Source organism: Exophiala spinifera (assembly GCF_000836115.1).
Source record: "Exophiala spinifera strain CBS 89968 unplaced genomic scaffold supercont1.8, whole genome shotgun sequence".
Classification (NCBI taxonomy): Eukaryota; Fungi; Ascomycota; class Eurotiomycetes; order Chaetothyriales; family Herpotrichiellaceae; genus Exophiala; species Exophiala spinifera.
The window spans coordinates 1,499,818-1,518,000 of record NW_015622520.1 but is presented as its reverse complement, the minus strand read 5'-3'; the positions used below and the strand labels follow the sequence as shown (position 1 = coordinate 1,518,000).

Here is an 18,183-nt window from a genome sequence, read left to right as displayed (position 1 = left end):
TATGCCCTTGATACGCGAACTTAGACTTCAGACCAACCCGTCTGCATCGTTGTGGTTGACCCCGGGAGTCATCCTTCTGGACTAGGTGTACACGGTTACTAATTGCCTTCTGAACAGTTGGCACATACAGTATGTGTGGAAGTCATTCCATTGTCGGTTTGTCGTGATATACAATCTCTAGACCTTTCTCGTGGGCCCATTCTCCCCCATGGACCGGTCCTTTCTGTAAACCCAACCAATCCAAAACCTCAGCCTCCGAGGTGAGCCTTCTTCAGTCCACCTTGACGTCGCTGTATATCCTTCGAACGAACATGTATGCCGTCAAGAACCCTATCGTTCCCGTTGCCAATGAATAAACAGCGCACGCCAGAGTGGTGTAGCTGAAAAACAAGAGGCTGCTCACGAATCCATCAATATGCAGCCTGGTGGCATAGTACCACACCGAGTAAACAAAAATCCAAAATCCAGACGAGCCGCCCACGAAAAAGGACTGCCACCACCATTGGTAGTTCTCCGCACAAAGTTGTATGTAAGTTGTAATGATTACAGTCTCGGCAATCGTGACCGAGAGAAGCGCCGAAATGATGCTCAGAAAGCCAAAGACATAATAGTAGGATGATTTGTCGAGGTAGAGTGACTTGAAGACAAAGATGAGTTCAATAAAGAGGACCGCAAAGGATGCGAGCCCGGCCCCCAGGATAAGTCCAATTTGGTGTTTGGCATACCATGCTTGGGCAGGGATTTGTCGAGGTATAGCGTTGGTCCGCGTTGGGTGTTCCCATGCTGAGGACCGATAATATCCCCAGTACGAACCGAGATGAACCAGGGGAAGCTGAATAAGGAGCCACAAACAGGCCAGACCCATGAGTGTGGTAAACGGGAGCGCGGTTGAAGAAGCCTGTGCCCAGCAAAAGAGGTTGAGCACAAAGACGAGACTGAAGACAAGGCCAGGGAAGAGCAACGCAGTCTATACGATCACGTCAGATGAAGCAATTCACTCGTGCGACACATCATGCTTACCATCATTGTGTTCTTGCGCCAATTTTGTCCTCCAAAGGTCTTGTATACCCGTCCGGAAAAGTACCCCGAGAAGGTACCGGCAACCACGAATAGACCAATGCCAACACTCCAGAATCCGCCGCGCCAGCTCGGGTTGATGACGCCAGCGCAGCTCAGCGACAAAAGCCCAACCACTACAAAGACGAGCTGCATTCCCGAGCCGATCAGGGGAGCAAGGAGTCCGCCATACGGAGGTGGTCGAAACACGTCGCCATGCAGCAATTTCCAGCCAGTGATCTCCTCGAGAGGCTCTTCGTCCGAAGACAATTCTTCGTCGGGGCCAGCGTCAGTCAACTTTTCAAGAAGACCGTTGGTCGACTTCTTCTTGTCGCTTCTCTTGCCAATGCGCAGTCTGGCTTCCTCGAGCACCCCATCTCCACGACCCTTGATGTCGCCTTGCATGGTTCGCCCCCAAATCACGACGCACACGGCGCCCAGGATGCCAGAGATGATGAGGGAATTGACAATTGCAAGCCAGTGGGTGAATTTACTATCAGCCTGGTCACTGAAGTACAAATCCCATCTGCTCGCCCACTCCACCTCTTTATCTTCGCGGAAATAAACCGAGTATGTGTAGGGAATGGTCAGGGTAGCATTATCGCTCGTGTCAATCTCCTCTTCTGGCACATAAGAGGAATCGGGGAACTGCTCTCGCAAGCTGCTGGTGTTGCTGGGCATGTAGAGGGCCAGGGGCTCTTGATCTCCTGTCACGTCGCGAGGACAGCCCGTTTCGTTACGATGGCCGGCCGAGATACTCTTGGGGTAGACCTCGAAGCCAACAATAACTTTCGCGCCCTTGTCGCCTGCTGTCCCGGGAGCTGGGCGCCAGCGAACGACGAGAGTATAGTGGTTGTAGTAGAAGTACTTTGGCTTTCCGGTTGCGAGGTCAAAGTCCTTGTAGCCCATCTTGAAGCCAGCTGCGTAGTATTTCCGACTCCGATCGACCGTGACAAAGGACGTGGCGCCGGGGAGGTTGTCGAGGATCCATTCCGTGACATACTCTTCTTTTATGAGTTCCTTTGCCCATTCCATGTCCGTCCGACTGACGACTCGATCGCACAGATATTGGCAGTCCACATCTTGACCCATGTCCACCTCAATGTCCGACGTCTTGATCCTGTCGCCCCGTAGAACTTCGCCGAGATTGAGGGGGATGCTGTGTCCACTCGCGTGCGACGAGCCATGGTGCTTCTGGCCAGTGGGAGGGCAGACAAAAGGGAGGTCAAAGTAGGCGTATTGCAGCTGACTTTTGTCCGAGTAGACCTTGTTCACGAGGAGAGGAATATTGTCATTGTCCTGATAGCTTCGTATTGAGTAGCCTGGCCACGGTCAGAGGACAAGGGACAAGCCTGCGGGCGGAATGTCTCAGTACGCACCTGGAATGTAGAAGGCGTGAGATAAGCAAGCGAAGAGCAGGACGATCCGGCTCAGCCAGGAAACGAGGTCGAGTCGGACGTCAGGAGACATTATGGGCGAACAAGCAGAACAGGACTTCTTAGCGAATGGAACCCGGCATACACCGGCGGCGTGTGCAGGGCAAAAAGCAATCCAGATCAAAATCCAAAGGCAAGAGGGGAGAGCATGAAAAAGAAGAAGACAACGAAGGCCCAGAGTCCTGCTGTACTGGAGATGGAAGCGTGGAATTGAATTAGCGAGAAGGATGATTATCCACCAATCTATCTGGGGAAGAAGATTCTACTATAGGCAACGATGCTTGTTGGGGCTGCGCTGATTGCAGGTCAGTCACTCCGTACGAAGCTTCGAACAGTCCAGAAAGGCCTTTCCTCTTGTCATCTTTCGAGCAGCCGCAGCCTGCGGGTGACGAGGGCACCATGTTCTCCATAATAATAATACCTAAGATTCTCCGTCAGGTTCCTCCTGGAGGCTGGAGTCCCACCAGCGCAGTCAGGCTTGATGAGCCGCAAGCTTTCCTGTTGGCGCCGGCTTCCGAAGCCTCGCTGCCTATACAACCACAAACAGGAGGCCACCCGGGCGTGCTTTAGCCTTTAGGTCCCTTTAGGCCCGGCAAGGAGGGAGTCGACACGCGCCACTGTCACACATTGGCAGCATTGGCAGTTCTGATGTTGCTCCGGAGCTCTTATCTTTACCCGAAGAGCAGCATCTGTACAGACTCAGTGCCTGAAGTGTCTGCAACCCATGCTTACGAGGCCACACTACGCCGCCGAACCCCAGAGGCTCGAATCACAGGCGCTTGATCGAGATTGAACACAGCACTTGTGAAAGTGGCTGACCTGGGTCCAAGCAGACGTCCGGGACACGTCAACCCAGCAGGGGCCGTTCCGGATGTACAGTACAGCAAGTGCCTAAGGGAACAGGGGGCTCATTTGTCCAGAAAACGAGTAGCTCGTTGGCCGACCGTCGCCAGAGGGTCTTGTGTTGCCTCCAATCGTGATGCTGGCCAGTGGCATTCGAGATGGGGATTGCCTCAGTTGAGACATGCATGGCGTGATGCAGACACCTCTCTTCCCGACTGACCCGAAATTGAAGGCCAACCAGGTGTCTTGGAAACACACCTGCACAAAAAGCGCACGATCTGATGAGCATCTTATCTATATGGGCACATTGTTCCGATTCCCTTAACGAAAATGGGATGAAAACTGCTGAATCGAAATAAAATGATGCGAATGGCCATATCTTTTGTGCTAACAGATGACAGCTCTCACAGTACCAACACATCTTTGGGTTGGTGCTCAAGGAGAGACCATGCTACTTGTGTAACGTCACGACTTCCATCGCGTCGACCACGACGCCTCTCGCGCTTCCGTCGCCTTGATCGTGGCTTTGAGCAGCAAACAGGACCTGTCCCCTACCAAGGTAGGTGCTGGGACACCCTGGTTGTGCAGCGCAGCCTTGTTTTCAGTGTAGTTTTGGAGCGCAGCCTCGCCATGTCCTTGGCCAATACCGCTCTCCTTGTACGCACCGAACGGCCAGGACCAGTGCCTCTCAGAGCACCGGTAACTCTCATGGCACGCTCAAAGCCCTTGGTGTGGACACCAGCTGCAAGATCATGATTGGAGTTGTCAGCCAGGGTCAGGACCTACTCTCCAGTTCTTGAACTTGGCAACGGCGACGACAGGACCGAAGACGACAAATGTAGCCCATGGATACGTCACAGTGACCAAGCGCTCTTCCAGAACTATACTGCCTCGCTAGCAAAGACTTCACAGGAACATCACAGAGCTACCAACCAGAAAGACGTCAAGCACGGTGCTCGTATAGGACGACGACAACAACGACATGCAATGAAGTGCGCTACAGGGGTGTTGGAATCTACCGAGGAGCAAAAGACACAGAGCTTTGACGCATTGACCGAGATCAGAAAGAGAAACGTCGAAGGCTCGGGACCGAGGTAGGGAGGATTCCATTTTTCGACAGTCTCACTGCAATGAGCATCCATACTCTCTCATCCTCTTTCCTCCCCTATAGTTCTTCGCAAAACGTACGCACGAGAGGTCCTACCTCATCAGGTGCTTCGACGCAATGCCAGTGGCCAACACCCTCCAGGACCTCCAACCGCTTCCTTTTCTCATCCGTTCCGAACGCGTCGAATATCGTCTGGCACCCGGCCAACGGTGCACTTTTGTCGACCTCGCCGGCAATAATGAGCATGGGGCACTTCACCGCAGCATAATCCGGGGGTGTCGCGGTCTCGATGGCCTTGCAATTGGCACAATATCCCTCGGGATCTTGGGCCATCAGCATCTCCCGGATGAAGCCCTTTTGCGTCGCCGTTGCACGGGGCCCCGTGGCGGCATTGGGAATCGTGTTGGCCATGGCTTCCATGCCCTCTTCAGAGTTTGGTAAGTACAATGTAGACGTAGTTCAGGTCCGATACAGCTCTCTGTCATGGGAGAAGGAGGGGGGAACGTTACTGGTGAGGTGGTGGTGGGACACGGTGGATGATGCTTCGGCAGAGTAAACTGACTAGAGTAGGACTTACCCTTCTGGACGACGGGGATGCGCTGCTTGAAGACGTTGGCGACCGCCTCGTTCGGATGGACCGGCCCTATACATATCCCTGCAACCACGCGGTCTGGACGCGTTGCCGCGAGGAACGACGGCACCATGCCACCCATGGAATAACCTATGACCACGGCCTTTTCGACGCTGAGATGGTCGAGGAGGCCGGTCACGTCCTCGGCGATGGCTGCGACGGACGTTGCGGTGCTGGGCACATACTTCGACCGGCCGGCGCCGTAGTTGTCGAAGATGATGCACCGGAACGACGTCAGGTGCGAAAAGATGGGAAAGTAGTAGTTTTGTGTAGACCCGAGCCCGTGGACGAAGACCAGCGTCGCCGCGGACTCTGCCCTGCCGCCGGAGGGAGCAATGTCCGTGTAGTGCAACTCGTGAGAATTGATGGTGGCGAAAGGCATGATCCCGCCGCACTATCCTCCCGGGGTGAGCAGGCTCTGGATGATGAGTATTATGCTCCGTGCCTTTGATCGACTTTGCCGGCTACATAATAATATCGAACAAGCAAAGATAGATTGTTCCAACGTTGGTAAAAAACGCACGACTGGGGTTGATGCTGCTGGCTTTCGGAAGAAGCTTCGGATGCCCCGAAACACCATTGTCGAACAACATGCAAGTCAATGCAGGAACCCGGCCCGACGACACACGCCGCCATCGATATGAAGTCATCTATATTCCGTATACAATGCATGTCTGGCTGCATTCTTGTTATCGGTAAGAAATCCCTAGGTGTCTACGAAATATATGAGTCTGGAACAATATCCGTGGACATTCTCCTGCTCAGCTTCCCCTCGCCGCTCTCGACCTAGGCGCTCCATGCTGTAGCACCCAAAAAGCCTTTCAAGACCGAACGATCAAATCATCCCTGTCGCAGCCGAAATGTCTGCTCGTCTTCTCAAAGCTTCAATCGAACTCCCTTGCTGAACTCAGGTACCAGCCATTAGACTGTACAAGTGTATGTCTCCCAATGAAACAAGCCCATTTTCCACGCCTGATCACTCCGGGTATTTTATTTCCTCCTCGTTCGCGGGTCAGCAAAATTGGATTCACGCCTGCAATATGCAAATCAATGTTCAAGATAAAAACAAAAGAAACAACAACCCTGGCAGACGTGGCTCGCCAACACGACTTGCCCACTCAAGGTTTCGAAGAGACTGCCAAAAGTCTTGTAAGGTGAAAGCATGCTATCCCATCCCAATGCCATTAGATTGGTTAATTTTTGTGTCGCGGATTCTTTTCTTTTGGACTTCCACAGTCCCTCAGTCCCTGGTCTGGCACCCACGCATGGAGGTCCCAGTGAACTCGAGCTTGAGGTCTACTCAGCATCAAGCCGTGGGATCAATGCCAATAGAATTTTAATAGATGCCGTTCTAATACGAACAAAAGAAGATGTGATGTTGATCAGCACGTTGGTTGGCTGGTTGCCCAAACCTCGCAGAGTTCACAGGGCCACATCCAGTACCAGACTGACATCCTGTACTTGAGGGCCTGCAAGATCCTCCAGGACCGGAATTAGGTCCAACAGCTCGTTATCATGGGCGTCAGAAAACCAGGAGCTGATCGGGACCGCGTGTTGAGGATGAAAAATGTACGACGTGGGTGAATTGTCGATAATGATCGTATCCTTCAAATCTCGTCCCACTTGTGAAAGGTCCTGTAATACTTTAGCAAGAGCTGGAAATGTTGTCGCAAAGGCTTACCTTGACGTAGTTCCCTTGATGGTTGCAACAGCTTTCTCTGAATAACCTGTGATGTACGACTTTATGAATATCAAGCTGATCCAGCAATGGATCGCCATACTTCGAGACGGATGCTGTGAAGACGACGACTTCGTACAATTCGCCCACCCTTTTCATGAATTGATCCACTCCTGGGCGTTTGATCACGTATACATTGTGATATTGGCCTTCGATCTCAACAGGAATGGTGAAATCGGCCTGGTTGAGAATCTTGAAACTACTGTGCACCAGAGTTTCGTCCAGATCAAGAATCAGGCATTTTCGTCCCTTCAGAGGAGCTTTGGCAGGAGGCAAAAGCCACGTCTGCTTTTCTAGAGCCGCATCCGGGACTGGAGGGATGTCGTTGGGGCTGACCTGCTCTTGCCGCTTAGATAGGGGAGGCGGAGGAGGTAGGGGTACCTGAGGTTGAAGTTCCGCAGGCTGTATCGGCTCATCTACTGGTTCAGGATCGACCTCTGGGACGGCAGGAGGGGCCTCATCCATGTCGACATCACTTGCGTCCGCGCTGTCGGCCTCCGGACCTTTCCTTGGGTGTTCTGGTTCTATCGGTGTCGCCGCGATAATGTTGACGTCTGGGTTGCTTGTCTTCTCGGGCGCAGATACAGTGGAAGTCTTGATATTCTGCTGACTAGCAGCACCCTCTGACCCAAATCCGCTCTTGCCGCCCGATGCCCGTACCGCTATGGCGGTGGTCTCACTGGGGAGAGGGGCTTTCTCATGGTAAGCCAGTTCTCGCGATATCCTGGGTCGTGAACCCTCGGCTGCTTGTTTCTCGGATATTGCTGGGTTCTCTCCTTCTACAGCTCGTCCAGGTATTACTGACTGATCAGTCGAGGGTTTCCCTGCAATGGGCTTCTCATTCTCAGCCACTTCTACCTCATCTTGTGGCCGGGAAACAGTTCTCTGCGGCGGGGGTTGGATCTTGATCTTCTTCGCCGCGACCTCGGGATCATCAGATTTGTTATCGCCCGGCGGCTCGTGGGGAATACAGCAATTCAGGATGGCAAGGAAACCACCTCGAGCTTTCTGACTGGTTTTTGAAGCTGGGCTTTGAGGCAGAGGTGGGACGGGCTCTTTAGAGGCATCGTCGGCTCGAGAGGCTTTTGCTGATCGTCTGCTGCTTCTGCTATTATTCCTACTACGACTCAGTAGACTTCTCTTGGAAGCTCGTCTGGGGAACGAGGGTGTGTCATTCGTTGCGGTGGACGGAGCAGGAGCAGTGGGGTTCTTTTCTGTCGACTTGATATGGGACGACGTGCGAGAAGGTATAGTGACCAGCGACGGTTGCTGGTTGACCTTATCTGTCATTGTTTCATTGTCCTGAGTCTCGTGCGAGGATGCGGCGGGAGGAGCAGTTGAGCTGTCGGTCGGGTTAGGGTCTTGTGCCGAAGCGCCTAATGAGATGGTGTTAGAACACAGCCGCGCGAATGCGATGAAGCAGTAGAAGAACACTGCTTCTCACAATATTCGAACTATCCTACCTGACGAAGGCTGAGTGGCAGCGCTGCCGCTCATGTGGGGCGAGCGGTGGCCGACGAAGACCTGATCGTTTGGCGTGCGCGCAGACGAAGGTAGCGGACAGATAGGAGCACCATGCGCCGGACCTTAGACCAGGAGGTAGGGGTCTGAAGAAGGAACTTCCGAAGTGGTCGCAAAGGGGCCCAAGGTCGAACAAACGGCCAGCGACGATGCGGCTGCGTAGGACCTCGAGATTGACGACGGGGGCGAATTGGGGAGGTGATGTGATGAGGCGTGAGAAGGATGTGGCTGGTTGGGAGAAGATCGGGGAAACGAGCTGGCAACTCGGGTAAATTAGATGGCGTGAGGATGGACGAAGTCGATCGGTAGAGGGAACAGGATGCCCGAAGACGAAGTACAGTCGATGCAAGTCTTTCTCGAGGGCGCAAAGGCGATGGAACCGAAAGTGTCGAAGTTGGCAAAAGGTCGTTTGCAGGTGGTGACCGGGTCAGACTCTCAAAGTGACCAGGTTTGATGACTGTCGGGATTTGAGATCAGCAAGGCAAGAGCAGCAAGAGGGAGAAGGTGCAATCGCCCGCGTCTGGGAGCGAATCGAGAGTTGGCGGCGTGTTGTATCGTCCTCCGCGACTACTGCAATCGTCGGACGCCACCTGAATTAAGTACCTTCAGGTGGCTAGTTCGAACGGAGCACTCCCTAGGTAAAGTCACTCCTGTGCTAAGTTAAGTACCTCCCTACGATACGGAGTACAGGTACCTATGGCCGCTGTTAGAAGGGCCAGTCACCGAACACCAGGGCGCCTGGGCTCACTAACCAGGCTTGGAGACGCCGCTTGAGGCTACAATATTGTAACTTAGAGCGCCTCGGGCTGCTGCTCTAGGCGGCTTTCCCGCCTGGCACTTCCGGGGCGAATAATGGAGGTGGCTGGCAGCGACTCACTCTCTCTTCTGAGCCTCTCGTTTGTTAGATTCTCCTGCCAGGACAGCGTCCCTGCTACGAGTCTCCGTCTGTATCTGTACCTGAACTCCTGTGTTCTCTGGCTGCTGAAGTAGCCGCCGACTCGACTCCGCCCTCGCACGAGTAACATGGTCCGTTGGCTGCCCTCTCCGTTCCCCACCATTCCACCTTGCTTATCTGCTGCCTCTTGTCTATACTCGTACTATATGATACTGCATGCACTGAGAGCCTACTGTACGAGCTACAACCTGGAGAGAGCTTCTACTTTGCTACTGGACTTCCCCCTCCGTAAGTAGATGATTTATTATCCACCATCACGCGCCTGAGGTCCCGATGCATCTTCCACTTCCTTGATTCCGGTACATGTCTGTGACAGACTCGCCCACAATCTCTCCCTGTCAGCCACTGGCCATGGCCATCCCGGTTTTCCAGATGCTTTGCATCATTCATCTCTCCTCCTTCTCCGTATCAAATCTTCACATCGTGTCGACGGGGTAAAGTATCGCCACAGATCTCCACTTTCCACCGGACAGCCGATGTGCTTTAGGCTCTCATTGAAGGCACTATCCCCTAGCTCCAGGGCAAGCCCCCCGGAAGGAAATTGGGCGATGAAGGCCGTAGCCAGGTATACTCCGTATAGCTTTGCCCACTTGGACAGCCACTCTTACAGTACATCAATACAGCGTGGACTGCGTTGGACGACTTCGGGGAGCGCGCCATCAGGCAGCTGTGTCGTTGAGGAGATTCGTGGCGCAGATACCCCTCAATCGACTCAACCCAAAGCTGGTGTGTGTCTACAGTATGTCAGTAAGGAGTACATGGTCCGGCCATCAACCCACCTCGGTCTGTGGCGAGAGCCACTCCCACGCTAGCTTGCAGTGCTAGTTTGTGATAGATCCGCCTCTAGCGTTCTTGTAGCCGCCAGTCTCCAGCTTGCACTTCACTTCATCTCGTCGATTGGACTCTCCGCTCGGAAACGTTTCAACTGACCGACCTATGGACTCAGCACCGAGGACGGAGTACGATTTATTGCCCTGCGCGAAGATAGTACGACTTCCTCGCGCCGAGGCTGGTTGTCTACAGCAGCGTAAAGGAAGAGGGACGACGTCGATGCTATTGAGATACTTGCGTTCATGTCAAGATGTCAACCACATGCAGACCACGGACCCATAAGTTACAACCCCCGACCTGTGTGCACACCCTCAACCGCCACAACTCTTGTTAGTCCTTAGGTTGATGTGATGTCAAATCGGTCCGAAACCGTTGCTGGTCGGGCGAAGAATGGTATAGGTAGTGCTCAGCTAGGCATTTTGCTAACCTCCTTCAGGTCGTCTCCAACACTATCACAAGACGGATACATATGGACCACTTCCCATCACCTGCTCGTCACTCAAGTACTTGATCCCTGTCTCGACTGAGTCGAGATTCGAAGGCATGCAAGGGACGGATGCCAGGACAAAAACGCTAAGCACACTTCTATCGCCTACGGCTAGAAATCGATCACTACCATGACTATAGTGACCAGACAACCATGTACACATAGTTGGAAGTCAAGCTATGTGCCTGTGTTGCAGAAGGTACCACGGTCACTGATTTCATCCTTCAGTGCGGACTTTGACTTTCACATGGAAGTCGGTTGGCTTGATGAACCAGTTGTTCTCCGTCGTCCAAGGACGATCAGGATGCTCGAGTTCAAAATCGAACTTTCTCACGATCTGAGGTATCAGTTTCGACATCTCCAAGAACGAAATGTGGCGCCCTATACAAGTTCGCGACCCCAGACCGAACTTGAAGCAATCGGGTCAGTCTCGATCATGAAATCATACACTGAAATGACGATACATACCGGCATATAATAGGCCTCCATGCTCTTCAGTCTGTCGCCCCCTTCTTTCTCAGCTTCGAGCCACCTTTCAGGGCGGAAGTGTTCTGCGTCAGGCCCAAAGACGTCCTCATTATAATGCGCGCACCAGGTATTGATGCCAATGTGAGTTCCCTCGGGAAAATAATAGCCACAAACTTCAACACCACCTTCGGGAACCACCCTCCATAGCGGCAGGCCTGTCGCGGCATGGATTCTCAGCGCCTCTTTCATGACTGCCTGAAGATACGGCATGTCCTGACTTTCTTTGAACGAGACGTCGGGGTTGCCGCACCGACCCTGTTCCTCAAACTCCTTGATCTCGTCCCTCAACTTTTTCATTGTGTTTGGGTATTTGAGCAAATTATACAAGATGGAAGATAGACTGACGGCCGTCGTATCCGAACCGGCGATGATATTCGACAGCCCCATCATGAAGACATGATACGGCGTCACCCTTTCGGGATCCTCTTGGTTCGCAGTCATCAGCTTCTCCAGAAAGTCCATTGGGCTGTTCTCATCCCTTTCACCAGCCTTCTCGACGTCCTCCGGCGTTTTAGTCTGGTCCCGCACCTTCCTTTGCTCGATCCGTTGCTGCACGTACTGCATCAAATAATTCCTGCCAGACGCGCCGCCCATGCCCAAGCGACTCGAGATGGCAAAAACAAAAGGATGCCACGAGGCGTACACGCCCACCAGGGCTCCGTACCTCAGCACGCCATGCAGCGCCTTCAATAGGCCAGCAATATCCTCTCCCTTGTCCAGGAAGCCGAACCGTTGCGAATATGTGATGTTCCCAATGACATCAAACGCATAGCACTGCAGCCAATGCGCCATGTCGATGGTTTCGCCACTTTCGGCGAACTCGGTCAACCTTTTGCGGAAGATGGAAGCGCATTCGTCGACGTACCCTTCGTAGCTGACCAGGCTGGACATGGAGTACATGGCTTGAAACCGCTTGCGCGTCTCGGCGTGGCGCTTCATGTCGCGATCGGGGAACAGGGTCCATCGACTTGGGTCGGGATGTCTCCAGGCATCATACCAATCCGACTTTGGGAATTTGGAGCCAATGCCATAGACCTTCTTCACGATTTCGGGGGAGTCGATGCTGTACATGTCCGCGCCCACGCGCACCACAGGCCCGTAGCGTCGGTGCAGGGCTATATCGTCATGTTCCCAGCGGCCCAGAGAGACACGGACAAAGTAATATATCCGCCCGAAACGCGCGAGAAACGGGCCCGGTACGGAGCGTAGAGGAGACGTGAGTGTCTTGTACAGAAAGACGGCGACCTGCGTCGTTAGAACGATACCGAGTGCCCAAAGCGTGTATCGCAGGAGACTGTCGTGGTTGAAACCGGCCATGTCGGGTACAAGAAATTGTTACGGTGGCTCGTACGTGAGTGTTCTACTAGATAACCGTACGACCTTGTACCCCTCGAATTGTGTGACAAGATGGTCCTCCTTTGAAGGATTGACGAGACGGATACAAGCGCAACATAAGATCTCACCGCGAGGAGAAGTACCGATCAGCGTAGCTCAGATTTTGAGGTCCCGCCGGCAGTTATCAGACTGAGAAGGCGCCATGACTTTCGGTTGGTCTTCCGGACACGTCGGAACCCAGGAAGTGAACCAGTTGGGTGAGACAGTGTGGGGGAGGATGAAGCGGAGGAGGAGGAGGAGGAGGAGGAGGACGACGATAATCTGGGACTTCAGAGCCTCGGTACTCGTTTAATATCACACTGCGGCCCACTAGAAGTGGTGGTTGTCATCTCAACATCAGTGCCAACTTACGGTATGTACCTAGTACAGGTATAGCATTTATGCGAGTGCGAGTTCACAATTGATGTCTCTGACTCGCAATGTAATTTATGGTAGGCCTGCTTGGATCATTGATCACTTTTATTCTTGTATGTCGATGTGAGCGTGGCAGCAGCGGGGAATGAATATATTCATGCGAGTGCGGGCAAAAGGTTAAGACAACAATATCTCTGTAGCGTTGACCCGTCAGACTTTCCCTCTAGAATCGGATCAGGGATATATGCTAATCTCCCAGTGCCAGACTTGAACTTTGTGTGAGATTATCTACCGCGAAATCCATAGTCGAGTGTGCCATGGCTCGAAAGCAACGATCCCAGCTAGTCTTCGTCACCTTCAGCTCCCTGTCTCGAGATTGGGCAGCCCTATTCCGCCTTCCACATACAGATCCTCACGTTCACCTGCTTACGTTGACCTCCTTAAAATGAGATGACAGTTATTCAGAGTGTTCGCACATGCTCTTCTGCTATCCAACCGACAGCTGCGGTGGCTGAGGTGGGTGTATTCAGGACATTGTGTATAGGGGAGCCTGCGCTTTGAGTTCCACCACGTTGAGTCGCCGCTCGTACGGAGTAGGATTGCGGTAGCACTGTAATGAGCTCTTCTTTCACATGGCCTGCACTGCGTTCCGCAGGACGGTACTCGTAGTCCCAGTAATCGCAGTAGGCCTGCTAGAATGTACTAGAACGCGAGGCTCTGCGGTGGATGCCGGTTCGATTCTTGCGGAAGTCGTAGGTGGCCCGATGATCAGGAGCTGTGGCATCAACAAAGCGAAAGCACGAGAGGAAGCTGTTACGTAGACAGTGGACCTTAGCAGGGCGTCAAAGACGACGATAGAAAACAACACGAAGTTTATTACAGCTCGTGGCTGGTGATGATGCTCCCCCCGCCCGGTGGAGTGAAGTTGCCCTGATGATCGATTTATTCGCAAGGTCCCCACTGACGTCATTTCCACCCATGGTGTAAGAGTGACTTGAGACCTGGGAAACACACGCTCAGCCCTCATTCAAAGGTGCGAGCTTTTCTCTTTGTACCTCATCCTAGAATCCAAGTCAACTAACTGCCATATTCCCATTATTCTTTCACCAAAATCCTCAATCTAAACCTCGGAAGTACGCTCATTCCCACGGCACACTTCCTGTCCCCTTCACATCACTAACCCATCTCACAGCACATCATCACATCCAACCCAACGTACTCGCGTGATCAGCTCCCCCGAATCTCAAATCTCAGATCTCAATCCTCAATCCTTGATTGATTTTCACACATACCTCCTTCGACTCACCTCTCACCCATCGACATGCCTCGCGGAAACGGACCAGTCACCAAGGTCTTCTTCAAGGGCTCGACCGATGACTTCATCGTCTTCATTGAGTCTCCCGAAGATCTCGCCAGATGGAAGCAGGACAAGTCGATTCCGCTTGCCGAAGTGGTGAACTCGTTCAAGATCATGGTGACGCACAAGCACGGAGCCCAAGGTCAGCTGGACGGCGCGTCCAAGGCGAGCCTGGAGAACGAATTCGGCACGTCCAACGAGGACGAGGTGATCAAGAAGATCCTCGAGCAAGGTCAACCACAGATTGTCCAGGTGAGTAACACAAGAGCCTACGAAGACGAAGACAGGACGCAGACACCCATGAACCCAACTACACTACAAAGTCCCGACCAGAAACAAGGCGCCCCCCCCCCCCCCCCCCCCGGGGAGGATTCTGAGCCTATATCCTACATGCCCCGAGAGCACGTCTCAGCTAACATATTTTTTTCTCTCCTACTAGAATCCCGAACGTCACGGAGATCGAAATGAGACCATGGGTCCACGACAAGGACATCCTACGGCATAAGAAAATCGCCCTTCAGTCAGAAGCGGCCCGGCACAATACATGCTGAACAGAAGACTGCTTTTGACGAGATACGAGCCAGGAATCTCAAGGAGTGGTGCTATGTGCTTAACAAACTAACGAAGCGGTCATAAGGTCGAAATGCAGGCGTTGTAAGTGATACCATGGGGCGGTTGAACCATGTCTGTGAAACAGGTGGAAAAAAAATACAAAACAACATTGAGACCTGGCGAGCTAAGTAGACAGCTCACCTAAGCTAGTTCAGCAGCGTATTGGTGGCGAGGAAAAAGACACAAAAAAAGGGCAAGGCCTTGGTACGTGGCATGATTCTCTAGACAGATCCATCAAGTTGCCTTTTGACTCAATCATGAAGCAAGCACACTTTTGGATCCTGTGGGAGAGACAAAAGTAGTATCGTGACGAGATTGAGTTCTCTCCTCTTCGTGCTCGTAACGTGATCGTCGTAGTCGCCGCACTAAAACGAGTACTCCTTACACCTCATCCAGGTCGAGGGCTACGTGATTACGTGACCACATAAGGTAGGTACCGAGAGTTGGTCAGTCTCACGGAATGGCTCGCGGAGGGCGACGACGTTCCACAGACAGGATCGCCGAACGCGGCGCCTTATATTCCTTCCATGCTTTGTTCAATCTTCAATTGACATATACCTTGGTGAACGACTAGGATCCGATCTCGGGTCTCGGGATCTCGTTTCTTTTCTTGCACGAATTTTTTTTTCTTGTTTCTCTCCACTGCCTATGTACTGTTACTTTACTCCGTAAGAGGGAGCTCGGATACTTTCTGTTTATAAAACATGTCAGAAAGGGGGAAAATTGTCATCTTCTCCCTCGTCCTGTTTGTTTCCTTCGCCCGCCACAGCCGGGCCACCCCCACCTTCAACAAAAAGCCGAAAAAATCGTAAGAATACTGGTCGTTCTAATTGTACATGGATTGATTGGAGCCTCCCCCTGAACGAGGGGCTCTTTCCGGTGCCAGTCTCTCTCCCTGGCCTCCTTGATTGTTTCCTCACTCCCGAGACTTCTTCCTGTCCTTCCAGACAAACGGGAAGAAAGTAAGGGTTTGCTGCGAACTCTTCATCATCGTGATGGTATGGGGTTATGGGCATGGGTATGGGTATCGGTAGTAAGCATCTCTTTTCGCTCGCTTGCTCAAAATTCAACAATGGGTTCCAAAGGGGTTCCAAAAGAAAAAGAAAAGGTGAGGAGGGCAAGAACAGAGCCAAAAACACTTTCCATGGGACAATCAATCACACTCCGCCTCCCATGACAAGTATCTAGGCAGCCTGTACAATGACTTCGAAGACTCGACATAACTCAGATTGGACGCTGTGGCAGGGAACAACCTCCCAAATGTCCCAGAAACGACCCAACCAGCTGACACCCCCATCCCCGCTGCAACTTGATACGACTCTAGAAATGTTCCTTCCAGAACCTGAACTTGACCAGGTCATTGCTGGTGTATTTGCAAGCGTCCTTGATTTCACGGGCTGCCACGCTAGGACCGCAAAAGTACACACCGACCGTAGCCTTCATTTGTGCCGTGATGCTTGCTTCTTTGACATCCAAGTACGTCTGGTCCATGAGGCCATCTCGCATTGCGCCAAACAGACGTTTGAAGTCTGGGCGGCCGTACTGTGTCTTGGTGCGGAGTTCAGTGAGCGGATCGACCTCATTGCCCACCGTGTTGAGGTAAATGTTGGCCGCAGTGTTTTGATCGACCTTCTGTGTGAGATATGTGTGGATGCGAAGGAACTCAGGTCCACCCACGGATTGGGCTGCTTGGGCAGATTGCTGTTCGAGAGATGAGAGAAGGGTCTGGAACCATTCGAAAGACTCAATGCTCCGGGTAACCCATAGGAACTCGACTCGTTTAAGACGTCGGGGTGGGTTAGGGCCTGCGCGAATGTTGTAGATGTGCTTGAGCACTGAGGCCCACGGGGTAACTCCGATACCTGTACCGATGAGAACAGCAATTTCGTTGTCGAATACGTCCTCGGCGGGAGCGCCGTATGGTCCATCGATTCGGATGGCAGGCATCTCCTGGCCAGCTGACAGTGCGATTTCGTAAATTCCATTGTTGCCCTCCACCTCAAATTGCTTCGCCTGCGCGGGTCCACAACCCAGTGCATCACCCACTGCTTTGGTCCAGTCACCAACTTGGCGGACGTGGATGGAGATGTATGGGTCAAACGGGCACGATGTGATGGTGAAAGGATGCCACTGTTGGCTTGACACAGCTGGGATATTGATAAAGAGCCACTGGCCAGCCTTGTATTTCATGCTTGGCTTCTGGAACTGAATCTCCATTGCATCGTAGGGATGGCGAATGACCTTGTAGATCTTGGTGTCTCGCCTTGCTCGGATCTCTCTGTAGAGACGCTCGCCGAGGTAGAGACCACCTCCCCAGAGTTCCCATCGCCATCCTTGGTAGCCGATGCAGTGAGTCCAGAAATTCTTGCCTGCAAAGGGAGAGAATGGGAGAGCCGTGTCTCGGACAAAGCACCCCGTCGCATGGGTATACAGGCCTAGGAAAAAGGGGATGAAGAGGTGATGTGTGTACCAAAAGGTTTCGAAAGATTGCTGCCGGATCCTGTAGTGTGCAGTGGTGTACATGAGGAGCATGCACAGGAGCATGATGTGGCCCGTGATGCCGCCAGGCTCGGTGTAGTGGATTTGGATGGCCGACACGGGTCGAATTTGAGTCCTTTCGACGTTGAAAAAGTTGACGTAGTGGGCACTGGTGTGCACAATGGTGAAGACCAGCAGTGCATAGGCACACTGCCTATGAAACCATATCGTTTCGTCAAGAGGGAGGAACTTGAATTTTGGTCGGATAAAACGCATAATGTTGCGGCACATGGGCAGAAGGATGAACAAGCAATCGAATGAAAGGACTAGACCGGCACCTCGAGAGAGCCATACTGAGAAGGTGAGGGTGTTGAGGCCTGCTAGTCTAGGATCCGATGCTTGTTTGTACCTGTCCCTCTGGTCAACACTGCCGTTGCGTCCTTTCCTGAAAGAAGCTTGCTTACCAGCCAAACGCAAACAGGCCCCAATGGAGTCCCCACCACAGGACATAGAAGATGATCTTGCTCGGGGCGAAGTGAGATTTCAGAGTCGCCATGGCTGCGAATTGATTCCAAGTCGTAGGCAACTGACCTCTTCGGAGGCGTAACGATCGTAAGTTTCCGGGTCTCGAGTCCGCAATTTACTGCGCTTGCATATCAGGTGTGACTTGGTTTGGTTAAAAAAAGGAATGGAAGAAGTCGACCAGCGAACGAAGAACTGAAGGAGAGGCGTTGTCGCTTCAACTGGGACCTGCGATGGACGAAGACAAGCTCTGGAAATGAGCCGCACGCGGGAGCTTTAGAGATAAAGGGCTGGGCAGACGTAGGATCTCCGGAGACTGGGGACCCGAGAT

The 18,183-nt window shown here is 52.7% G+C and overlaps 6 protein-coding genes across 6 annotated transcripts; 1 reads left to right on the top strand and 5 right to left on the bottom strand.

Annotated features, from left to right (window-relative positions):
- Window positions 1-271: 271 nt before the first annotated feature.
- On the bottom strand, window positions 272-2,526 carry PV08_10573 (uncharacterized protein; the record flags this gene model as incomplete). Its single annotated transcript, XM_016384887.1, has 3 exons — window positions 272-967; window positions 1,021-2,378; window positions 2,436-2,526. 3 exons carry the CDS (start codon window positions 2,524-2,526, stop codon window positions 272-274), a joined length of 2,145 nt encoding a protein of 714 aa, XP_016231489.1.
- Window positions 2,527-4,500: 1,974 nt separating this feature from the next.
- PV08_10572 (uncharacterized protein) lies at window positions 4,501-5,456 on the bottom strand (the record flags this gene model as incomplete). Its single annotated transcript, XM_016384886.1, has 2 exons — window positions 4,501-4,868; window positions 5,021-5,456. The coding sequence occupies 2 exons, from the start codon at window positions 5,454-5,456 to the stop codon at window positions 4,501-4,503; spliced, it is 804 nt and encodes a 267-aa protein (XP_016231488.1).
- A 1,040-nt stretch (window positions 5,457-6,496) lies between these two features.
- PV08_10571 (phosphatase PSR1) lies at window positions 6,497-8,309 on the bottom strand (the record flags this gene model as incomplete). Its single annotated transcript, XM_016384885.1, has 3 exons — window positions 6,497-6,709; window positions 6,756-8,188; window positions 8,276-8,309. 3 exons carry the CDS (start codon window positions 8,307-8,309, stop codon window positions 6,497-6,499), a joined length of 1,680 nt encoding a protein of 559 aa, XP_016231487.1.
- Window positions 8,310-10,823: 2,514 nt separating this feature from the next.
- PV08_10570 (uncharacterized protein) lies at window positions 10,824-12,451 on the bottom strand (the record flags this gene model as incomplete). Its single annotated transcript, XM_016384884.1, has 2 exons — window positions 10,824-11,015; window positions 11,075-12,451. The coding sequence occupies 2 exons, from the start codon at window positions 12,449-12,451 to the stop codon at window positions 10,824-10,826; spliced, it is 1,569 nt and encodes a 522-aa protein (XP_016231486.1).
- Window positions 12,452-14,204: 1,753 nt separating this feature from the next.
- Window positions 14,205-14,745, top strand: PV08_10569 (uncharacterized protein; the record flags this gene model as incomplete). Its single annotated transcript, XM_016384883.1, has 2 exons — window positions 14,205-14,492; window positions 14,680-14,745. The coding sequence occupies 2 exons, from the start codon at window positions 14,205-14,207 to the stop codon at window positions 14,743-14,745; spliced, it is 354 nt and encodes a 117-aa protein (XP_016231485.1).
- A 1,427-nt stretch (window positions 14,746-16,172) lies between these two features.
- Window positions 16,173-17,886, bottom strand: PV08_10568 (uncharacterized protein; the record flags this gene model as incomplete). The annotated part of the gene is made up of 2 exons (XM_016384882.1): window positions 16,173-17,739; window positions 17,795-17,886. The coding sequence occupies 2 exons, from the start codon at window positions 17,884-17,886 to the stop codon at window positions 16,173-16,175; spliced, it is 1,659 nt and encodes a 552-aa protein (XP_016231484.1).
- Window positions 17,887-18,183: the final 297 nt, after the last annotated feature.